The sequence below is a fragment of the Podarcis melisellensis genome (genome assembly GCF_964234715.1).
Source record: "Podarcis melisellensis genome assembly, chromosome: 6".
In the NCBI taxonomy this organism is placed as follows: Eukaryota; Metazoa; Chordata; class Lepidosauria; order Squamata; family Lacertidae; genus Podarcis; species Podarcis melisellensis.
The window spans coordinates 10,032,620-10,043,370 of NC_138538.1; the positions used below are offsets into that span (position 1 = coordinate 10,032,620).

The 10,751-nt window shown below is 48.3% G+C and overlaps 1 protein-coding gene across 1 annotated transcript in view; it reads left to right on the forward strand.

Annotated features, from left to right (window-relative positions):
- Positions 1 to 1,105: 1,105 nt before the first annotated feature.
- Positions 1,106 to 10,751, forward strand: part of CABLES2 (Cdk5 and Abl enzyme substrate 2) — a gene marked incomplete at its 5' end in the record, with an annotated part of 46,881 nt that continues 37,235 nt past the window's right edge. Inside the window, one exon of the mRNA XM_081916906.1 lies at positions 1,106 to 1,893. Within this exon, the coding sequence (XP_081773032.1) occupies positions 1,106 to 1,893 (788 nt within the window). The remainder of the gene's footprint in view (positions 1,894 to 10,751) is intronic.

Below are 10,751 nucleotides of genomic sequence, written 5' to 3' on the forward strand. Positions count from 1 at the left end.
TGATTAAGGCCTACTGGGAAATGATCTATAATGAAATTAAGAAAATCCTTAAGTGGACATTTGCAAAGAAACCAGAGGCTTTCCTCTTGGGCATGGTCGGCCAATTGGTACCAAAGAAAGATAGGACATTCTTTATGTATGCAACTACAGCAGCAAGAATCCTGTTGGCAAAGTATTGGAAGACGCAAGAACTACCCTCTCTGGAAGAATGGCAGACGAAGGTGACCGAATACATGGGACTGACAGAGATGACCGGCAGAATCCGTGACCAGAGGAAAGAGACAGTGGAAGAGGACTGGAGAAAATTTAAAATATAAATAAATAAAGAATAAAGAATTACAGCTGTAAATGTTAAATCTTAAGTAAATTTAAAAAGAGACCTGATTAAAATTGACTGAAGGGTTGCTCGAAAATATGATAAAATAAGGATGTGGTGAAAGGAAGGCATGGGGAAGTCAAATTTTTGTTGTATGTTTTTGATGTGTGTGTTTTGTTTTGTATTGTCTTTTATTTGTGTAAAAAATCAATAAAAATATTTTTTTAAAAAAGAAAAGTGATTGCTGCTTGTAGTTATTTAATTGCAGTGTTTCATCAGCTGGTGTCTTGAGCAGCAACCTCTGGAAACGAAGGGCTAAAAACCGGCGCTGCTCTCCCAAATTATCTGGTCCCTTTTAACTTTGTATTTCAGCTGGTTGACTAAAACCTCTTATTTTGCCTGCTGATCCCTTATTTTCGAGGCTGCTGGTGCCTTATTTTCAAATCTGTAAGCTGACAGCTATGCTTTGGGATTCATTTGTACGAAAAACGGCACAGAAATGCAATAAACCAAACCAAACCCAGCGAGACATCTGCAGGGCTGCCGGCTTCCCCCTCCCGCCCCTGCTCCAACAAGGATAAGAAAGAGGAAAAACTCCACGATCCTCCATGAGGACTAGCCTCGTCCCCTCGCCCTGCTCAATAATAAACGCAGCTCCCGGAAAACGGCGCCCTTTAGGACCCGGCCGGCTCCGTTGGGCAAGAGGGAGGAAGAGGCGGCGCCGAGGGAGAAAGAAAAACGCTTTTGCGGCCGGGCGGAAGGAGGCGACGGGGCGGCGCCAGGCAGACAATGGGGAAGCGCGGCAGCCAATGGGCTGGTCGGCGGGGCCGCCTCGAGTATTTGCATAGCGGCGCGCCGCGGCCAATGGCCTTGCGAGCCGCCTGGGCGAGCGCCCTCTCGCTGGGCAGCGCGGAGAGAGCTCCACCCGGCCGGGCTTGGGGCGGCCGCGACGGCTGCCCGGGCGGCCGCTGGTGGCAGCAGCAGCAGCAGCGAGCGGAGAGAATGGCTGCGGCTGCGTGCGGCTCGTCCGCGGACCGGGAGCCCCCGGAGCCTCCTCCTCCGCCGCCCGGGGAGCCCGCGCCGCCTCCGCCGGCGAGGAAGCGCGGCGGGGATTCTCGCCGGCGGCAGGCCGCCCTCTTCTTCCTCAACAACATCTCCCTGGACGGGCGGCCGCCGTGCCTGGCCCCGGGCAAGACACCGATGCAGTCTCCGCAGCAGCAGCAGCAGCCGCCTCCGCCGCGCCCGCCGCCCTCGTCCTCCGCCGCGGCCCCCGGGGAGCGGCCCGACGACGATGCTTTGCCCGCCTCCAGGCTCCTGCTCGCCACCCCGCCGGGGCTGCTGCTGCCCGCCGCCGCCGCCGCCGAGCTGGACCCTTCCCGCGGGCTGGGCGCCGCCGCCGCCGCCCTCCTGCCCCAGCTCCTGCTGGGCAGCCCGCTCTGCCCCGTGGTGCCCGCCCCGGCCGTCGCAGCCGCAGGGGTCTTGGCCAAGCCGGGCGTCGCCCCCGCGGGACTGCTGAGCCCCACCCAGAGCATCGCCGCCGCCGGAGGAGGGATCCCCTTGGAAGTGCAGAGGCAAAGGTGAGGAGGGCCCCGAGGGGGGGGGGGAGGTGTGTCTCGGATTCCTGGGTCCTTTTGGGGAAAAGCGGGGTGGGAGGGGGAGTTCAGGCAGGTGCCTGCGTTTGACCAGTTTCCGGATCTAAATGCACATGTGTACATGTGTCCTATCTTCAGTCTTCTTGCGCTGCGCAAACGCTTTCCCTCTTTACGTCGGGTTTTGTCTCCGAAGGCAATCGGTTCCTCTTACACCTACCCAGAGTCGCCCCTTTCTTCCTTGTTCCCCACGCCCACCTGTCCGTTTTATTGGATTCCTGGGCAGATATAATCGGTCCCTTGCAGGCTGGAGATCCTGCCGTCGGTGTGTGTTTTTATTGTTTTGTTTTATAGCTAGCTAAAGGCTGCCCCAGCGGCGTCATTTGTAAACGCTGCAATAAACAAACGCGCACGAAGGGGTTAAAAAGGCCCACCTGCTTTTATATGGTTGACTTTTTCTTTATGGAAGAAGAGCCGTCCTAAGACTACAGCCATAACTTACCTGGCTGGACTTCCCCCCTTTTTTTTAGTCCATGTAGCTCAATATTGTCTACACAGGCTGGCAGCAGCTCTCCAGCGTTTCGTGCAGGGTTCACGCGCAGCCACTTCCCTCCCGGCTCCAAGGACTGAACGAGAGATAAAACAGATCTATCACTGAGCTAGGGCCCTTTTCCATTGCAGGCTTCAGTGTAGTGTATTTGTGAGTAAACATCCAAACAGCTGCATTGTAAATGGTGCTTACTCTGAAGCACGTCTGTGCAGGATTGCAGACTTGCTCCAACAAGTCTCTTTATCTTAAGTGTATAAAGGATGAGAGAGTCTTTCTGGCATCTTTATTTTTGATGTGGATTCTTCTCTTGCCTTTCCCTGCCCCCCAGAAGCATTTGGTCTTAGATGCTAATAAGGTATCTTAATAAGGCTAATAGGGTTTATGAGGCTTATCTGGGTTGCTGCTATTGTTGATGTTATTTTATTCTATCATTATTTTGGTTCTTAGGAATTATGTGGAAATGTTCAGTTTGGCTGCTTACTTTCTGATGTCTTGTTTCATGTTTATGACTAGTATTATTAGGCTTGTGACTTTTTTAAATATGTTGTTTTAATATGCCGCCTTGAGAAAGGTTTTAACTTTGGCATACAAATAAAGTGATTCATGATAAACTTACATGCCTATGTCTAACAACATTTGAATGTCTTAACATAAGTCCATCTTTTCTTTTCATTTCTTGCTGGGAAATTAATGTTTTGCTGGGAGCTATACTTTTGCTTCCCACAAACCCCAGGGAATATCTTCCGCTCTGCTTATGGGCCTCACCGCTTCCCCAGGGAATATCTTCCGCTCTGCTTATGGGCCTCACTGCCCTATGGAGAGGTTTGGTGATGAGCCCAAATTAGCACTTTCCCTGTCATATTATGAGAGTCTAAGTAACTTCTCCTGGGATTCATAACTCGACTGTGCTTTGAGGATGCTCTTGAGAATTCCACTAGTGGAATTCAGGTTCTGCGTTGACCTTATGGGACTTAGCAAAAAGGTGGCCTGAGCTGTGCCTTTGTTTTGCTAGGTCTATTGGGGATGCTATTTAATTTGCTGCTCAAAATATCAGCTGCTCAAGAGTCCTTAAAATTATTGTGCGTATGTTGAGAGGAAAAGCATATTTCACCAAAGGGCATGTAGGGTTGTGCTTGTGTGTTTGAGGAATGGTGCACAGTGGTGACCCAAGCCCTGTGTTGTGCTTAGAGAAGAGTCAAGTGGTTTTAGCTCTGTTGAGTTTATAATGCCCCATTCGAAGATTCAGGAGTAGCCTTCCCTCAGCCCATCCTTCCAGAAGCCCAACTTTCTTCTGGACCCCTCTCCCACCTCGGATTTTCCCTGTTTGTTGTCTGGCCACACAGAAACGACATTACAGAGGGGGGTACCTTACAGCACTACAATTCTATGATTCCCAAACCGACAGTCATTCATGGCTGCCTGCAGGAGCCGCTGAAGGCTCTTAGACAACAGTAAATAAATTTAGCAGCAGCATCTCTGTAGGAAGAAACATATTAAGAGAGTAAATAAAGATAGGGTGCTGATCCTCTTGCAGTATATTATATGCCACTTTTTTGACCCAAAGTCCACACACACACACACCCCTGAAAGGAGTGAACAGCCTATTAAAAACCATAAAATATATACTAGGGGGTGCAACAGAATGGCATAAATCCATCAGCTAGCAAAACAATACAAGGCAGCGATATCCTAACATAAGTGGTCCGATGGATTAAAGGATGCTCCCTCCAACCAGATATCTAGCCTCTTAGGGGCTAGAAACCTGAGCAGGCGATAAGAAATGCTATGTTTTGTTTTACAGCAAGCTTCGCACAACTAAGGAGCCTCTCATCACACACATATAAGCCATTTCAGCTTTTCATGGCAAACAAGTGAAAATGTCAAAGAACACCCCCCCACCACCACCAAATCCCCTAACAACTAGGAATAATTACAGTATTAATAAACGTTGAGCAATAGCAAAAGGCCATGAGAGTCGGAGTGTTCCATTTACAACAGAAATCTTTTGCTTTTAGTGTTTATTACTACATGAAGCTTTTTGACAACAGCCTGGGAGAATGAGTGGCCCAAAGGGGTTGTTGAGATGCAGTTGCCCTGAGCGACTTGGGACACAGGATGCAAATGGGATGCGATAAGTTCAAGCCAGTATTTGCTTTCCCCTTCCTCCAAAGTCTGTCCATGTCAATATGGGAAGGCAAGGCAAGAGAGGCTTATTAAAAAGCTAACTATTATTATTTTGTCATGGCCTGCACACTACCAAACATACCATATAATCAAGAACATAAATAAGTATATGCGTATTGTGGTGTCATCTGATAACAATGGGACCCTTAGATTCCGGTCCTCGTGCTTCACAGTGACGCGTGAATGCAACTCTCATTCAGGTGTTGGCCATCCCTGAAACTCTTGTCTAGGGTGCTGCATGCCACATTTAATTTGCATGACATTGAGTCTCCTGCAGTACCTGGAGGATGTGTTCGTGCAGGGTCCAGGAGGAAGCAGGAAGGAAATGTGTAGAGCTGGTCAGAATAGTGTCGTTTTGATTACCCAGCGTTCAGGAGCTTAAGTCCATCACGCTTGCTGAGTGTGGCCTGGTGTGGTACTCCATAAATCAGGGGTGGGGATGATCTGTCTCCCAGTTGTTGTGGAATTCCTGTCGTCGGTGACCATTGACCATGTAGGATGAAGTCAAGAGACCTTCAAGGAGAACCATAGATGGCCTTCCACCAAGTTTCTGAGATTACCTGCATTTGAGTCTTCTAAAGACCCTCACTTTTGCCATCAATATGTTTTTCTCTAGGTTCACTGTTAACTGCTTTTAACACATTAATAACTTGCATATTTTACTCATCGGTTGACCAATTAGGGTTGGGAGAAGGGGTTGTTATATGTGGTTTAATCCACCAAATGGCAGCCCTGGGAGAGCAGAACAAACTTCTCTTATTGTGCTCTTCTAACCTGGGCACAATGCGTTCCCGGTAGGCCTGTAAATTCCTTGATCCGGCCTGTAAATTACCCTGCCCAGACAAAAACTATTTCCCTTGTATGTTTGTGTTGCTTCACTGCCCTGTCTTTGTTTGTTTGCCCTGGCTCTTCGGTTATAATAGGCTTGTTGTGCGCTGTCGAGCTTTGAGGGTGAGCCTCCGGAGAAGAGGAACGCCAAGTGTTCTGCAGGGAAGAATTAAGAATTGCTGCTTTTAATGAAAGTCAGGCTGTCGGGTTCAGAAATTTCCAGCCTGAGCCTCCCAGAGCTCATGTTTACCAAAAGCATAATTATTCCTGTTCTGCTTGCAAAACTGATGTTGCTGACTAACCTCTCCGCTAGCACCTCAGTTGGTTTTATTTTATTTTTAAGCAAGGATCATTACATCTGACTTTAGTACAGCATGAGATAATTTAGTACAACTATAGAGATGTGCAATAATTGAGAGAGCTGTGGCTCAGTTAGTAGGGAATGTGTTGTGCATGTGTGGGGTCTGTTCCATTTAAAATCTTGGGATGCAAAACTATTGGGTTGCATCCTGAGATCCTATCTCTCTTCCCACAATCCAGCCTGCATGTTCAATCAATGCCTGGAGAGGGGTGGCACCTTTGCCATGCTCCCCTTCCCTGGATATATGTTCAGCTTCAGGTCATGCCCCCCTGACCTCCAAGCATTGGGTAGACTGTAGCAAAGGGTTATGTGTGCATAAAATCTCTATCTACCATTAGGAACTCTGTAACCAGTTGTGCTTCCAGAATGTGGAGGCTGGGCACGAGGCAAGTGAGAAAGGTCAGAACTCGGTGGTGCAGCACATTCTTTGTGTGCAAAAGATCCCGGGTCCAATCACCAACATCTACAGAAAGGGCTGGAAAAAGACTCCACTCTGAACCCCTGGAAAGCTGCTACCAGTCAGATCCGACAGTACTGAGCTAGGTGGGTCAGTGGTGTGGCTTGGAATAAGGGAGCTTCCCATATACCATCGGTTGAGATTCTGCTCCCTACTGTGTGTTTTATGAGCCAGGGTGTGAGAAAATGGCTCCAAAGAAGCGGGGTTTGGGCTAACATGGAGAGCGTACTGGATTTTTCAACTTTCAGCTTCCAAAAATGAGGGGTGGTAAAAGGTTGTAGCATGACTTGGGAATTCAAAGGATATTTTTGTTAAATTAATGTAATTTAGTTTTGCTTGGTAAGTGAAATGTGTGTGAAATTGCATAGAAATAATGAAAAATGATTGCCAAGTACTGGCAGTTATATTGTATGTTACTATTATTGCTCATTATTATTATTATTGTTGTTGTTGTTGTTATTTAGCATTACCTGACGTTTTCAGAAGGTAAAATTAAAATGCTTTGGTTTTCCAAAAGCATGTCATGTGCTTCTCCATCAAACAAAGACTTAGCGAGCCAAAAGTTGTCCAATCACAAAAATAATAGCAGATTTGAATTTCTCACACCCCAAAACATATTTATAAAACCCCTCACTGAAGTTGCACCCCCTAAAAGGACATGCCCTAGGCTAACAGTGTGGCAGGGTTCGCAGCACATTGATACTGGTCTTCCACAGTTGGAGGCAGCATGCACTTGTGGGATTCTCAAGTGGGGAGAGCTCAGTCTTGCTTGCATGCGTCCCATGGGCCTTTGGTGAGCCACTGTGAGAACCGGATTCTGGAGCAGATATTTGTTTGTCCTGTCACAGAGTTCCTCTTCTGATATTCTTACATCCATAGATGGCACCTTCTTCTCTGAGCTGGCGTAAGCCCTGCACAGTTGTGTGTGCGCGTACTGCAATTCTTGTTAGCACTCAGATGGAACAAAACAAGCTCTTGGGAAGAGGAATTCAGTTTCCTGAATACCAACCTTTTATTATTTTGCAAAGAGTAGGCTTCTCGCAGCTGCAGTGATATGCCTGAGAACTGTGTGGGCAATCGTTCTCTCAGAGCCCGGAGTGATGGCCAAATAAGATTTCCAGGATTTGTGGCCAATGCCTTGCATCTTTCCCTTCATTTCTCTAGGGCAAGCAGAATAAATAATGCAAGCAAAAACATTGAAATGAATCAGAGTTGCTTTGTGGGGTGAGAGGGGAGCACATACACCATCTAGCAAACACCCTTTCTCAAAGCGGGAAATTTGGAGCCTGAGCATCCTCAACAGAGGCTATCCAGCCTCTGCTTCAAAATCTTTCGCTGCAGGTGAAGCCACCACCTCTAGCGACCTGGATCCATGGTTGAACAGCCCTTGCAGCTAAGAAGTTTCTCCTAGTGTTCATCCCAAATCCATTCTCCTGTTATATAAACCTGTTAGTTCTAGTACAGTGACATGACTTGTTTATCTGCCCCTTGCTTGGTCCAGCTATTGGTTGGTTTGTCTGATTGGAATTATTTGTCGTCATGGCATTAGTAATTCCTTCTTCAGGAACAACCACCCATCGCAGTCTCCTTTACCTGTTTATCTAGCCATTGAATCCACCCTTGCATTACTTGGGGAAGGGTTCTGTTGCATAGGTTGTACATAATATTGGACTGCCTGGGTAGGGAACACAAAGCGGGGTTTTTTTAAGCATCGAGTGCTAAAAATGCAACGGTGGTGATGTTGCCTTAGGCATTTTGGCATTGCAATTAGTTCATTGGTACGAGGGTGCACCCTTCTCTCCCCCCACCCCCTTGGCTCCCTTGCAAAGCCTTTTGCTCTGTGACCTCTTCCTGCAGTCCTCTTGTGATCAGCGTTCGAAATTTGCCAGGCGCATTTTGCACCTGGCTATCGTTCACTTGTGACTAAGTGAAGATGCCCAGGCGCCAGGATGCGTGCCTGGGGATCCTTGGAGCTTGCTTGCTTTCACACGCTAACAACACATCCTGTTATATTTTAGCTGCACAATCAGCACAAATTTCAGGAAACAAAAAGTTGTATTGAAAAATATGGCTTTCAAGCCCCCTGGCCCCCAATTGGCAATGACACATTCCGTTTTGGCGACTGTAACCCTGGTTTAAAGAGCCATTTGGCGCCTAGTTTATATATCTGAGTTTCTAACACTAGGTGTGATTCCCTTTCAACCCTGGCATAAACAGGATTAAAGTTCCAGGCTTCCCGTTGTGACTGACGTATCAGTCGTCCGTCACTGAGAATGAGCCCAGAATTTCTGGAGAGCAACCCTTTGGCTCAGCCCGTATAAGCAAGCCAGGTGCTTTGGTGACCCCTCTTGCAGATCTAGAACAACCCCGTCCTAAAATATACAGGCTGCAGCAGCATCCAGGCTCTGCCTGCATCATATAAATCATAATTCAGCCTCTTCTTGTGCCAAGCCACATTCAAAAGGAGCTGTCACAGCATGGTTGCTGCGCAATGTCCTTGCCGTGACCCTTTGAACAAGCTTCTCTTTCTTGCCAGATCTCCTTCCAGTTTGCCAGATGTACGTAACTGGCAGAAAATGCAAAGCTGGAAGCTTGTCAGGTAAAGGCAGCAGGTGTGCCTCCTGTCTGTATTGTGGATTGTGCTTCCCTGCTGTTGCTTAAACAACCAGATGCAGCCCTTAAACGCTCAGAACAGAGAGAACTGTCCTACACCAGGATCAGACTGTTCCTCCATTTAATTCTGGGCTGTCTGTGCATCAATGGGCAGCAACTCTTAAGAGAATCCTTTCTCCATAACCTTATCCTCCTAGCTGCAGATTGAAGCTGCAGACTGAGTCTCGTTCCTGCCCATCCATTTGCTTTCATTAATGATATGCTGTAATACAGCTACCCAGTGTCCTACATGTTAGCCCTAGGCAGCCTGGAACCGGGTAGGATAGAACATTGTAGTAGTAGCTGGTGGGTTTTAGCCTCTAAGGAAGGGACCACCTTGGGACCGATTTTTTGCAAGCCCTTTCTTCTTAGTATGAGCTAGCTGGTGATTTGTAATAAACCAAAATACAGCGGGTGGCGCTGTGGGTAAAACCTCAGCACCTAGGACTTGCCGATCGCATGGTCAGCTGTTCGAATCCCCGCTGCGGGGTGAGCTCCCGTCGTTCGGTCCCAGCTCCTGCCCACCTAGCAGTTCGAAAGCACCCTTAAAAGTGCAAGTAGATAAATAGGGACCGCTTTATAGCGGGAAGGTAAATGGCGTTTCCGTGTGCTGCGCTGGTGCTGGCTCGCTAGAGCAGCTTCGTCACGCTGGCCATGTGACCCGGAAGTGTCTTCGGACGGCGCCGGCTCCCGGCCTCTAGAGTGAGATGAGCGCACAACCCTAGAGTCTGGCAAGACTGGCCCGTACGGGCAGGGGTACCTTTACCTTTACCCTCAGCTGAGATTTCTTCCAGGAACATTAATCAAGGGAGCAGGTGGCCTCTCTCATTGGCTTGCATTCCTTACAGTTTCTCCATCCTCTGGAAGCAATGGAAGGAGCAAAGTGGCATTGCTAGGTAAAGATCCTGTAAGCCAGTGTGGTATAGTGGTTAAGAGCAGTGGACTCGTAATCTGGTGAACCGGGTTCGATTCCCCGCTCCTCCACATGCAGCTGCTGGGTGACCTTGGGCTAGTCACACTTCTCTGAAGTCTCTCAGCCTCACTCACCTCACAGAGTGTTTGTTGTGGGGGAGGAAGGGAAAGGAGATTGTTTGCCCCTTTGAGACTCCTTCGGATAGTGATAAAGCAGGATATCAAATCCAAACACTTCTTCTTCTCTTCTTCCCGTAATATCATCCCTTTCTGGTGCTAGGGAAGACAGAATCATATGAAGCTGCCTTTATATCAAGTCAGCCCACCTAGCTCAGTATAGCCTACACTGACTGCCAGCAGCTGCCCAGGGTTTCAGGAAAGCAGCCCATCCCTACCTGGCAATGCCAAGGATTGAACCCGGGACCTTTGATGTGCAAAGCGGATTCTGTACCAATGAGCCACAGCCCTGTCCCAGAGAAGGCTACAAGACCTCCTCTCCTATGCATAGTAAATATCACAGGAAGGAACATGGGCACAGGAAGTACATGAGGAACGTGGAAGAACACCTGCCCAACCCTACTGCCTGTGCTGTGATTGGGTCTTGGAAACCTTGTTGTCGACCCTGTCCCTGAATTCCATGGTGCAGCAGACCATAATTCCAGCTGTGTGATCCAGGGGGATTGAAGTGTGGTGGAGGTCAATTTGTGCCTCATTAATGAGCAGCTGACAGCAAAGTTTTTGCAATTGCAAAAGAGCCTGCTCTCCAGCTGAGGCTTGGAGGTGGTCTTGCCCTTCTGGGGCGAGCCAGCTAAGTTTAGACTGAAAGGTCTTTGGGGCAGGTGAACTTTGCTGGCTTTGTGGTGCTGATGTGTATCCCTGGAAGTGCAAGCAAGATGCAGTGT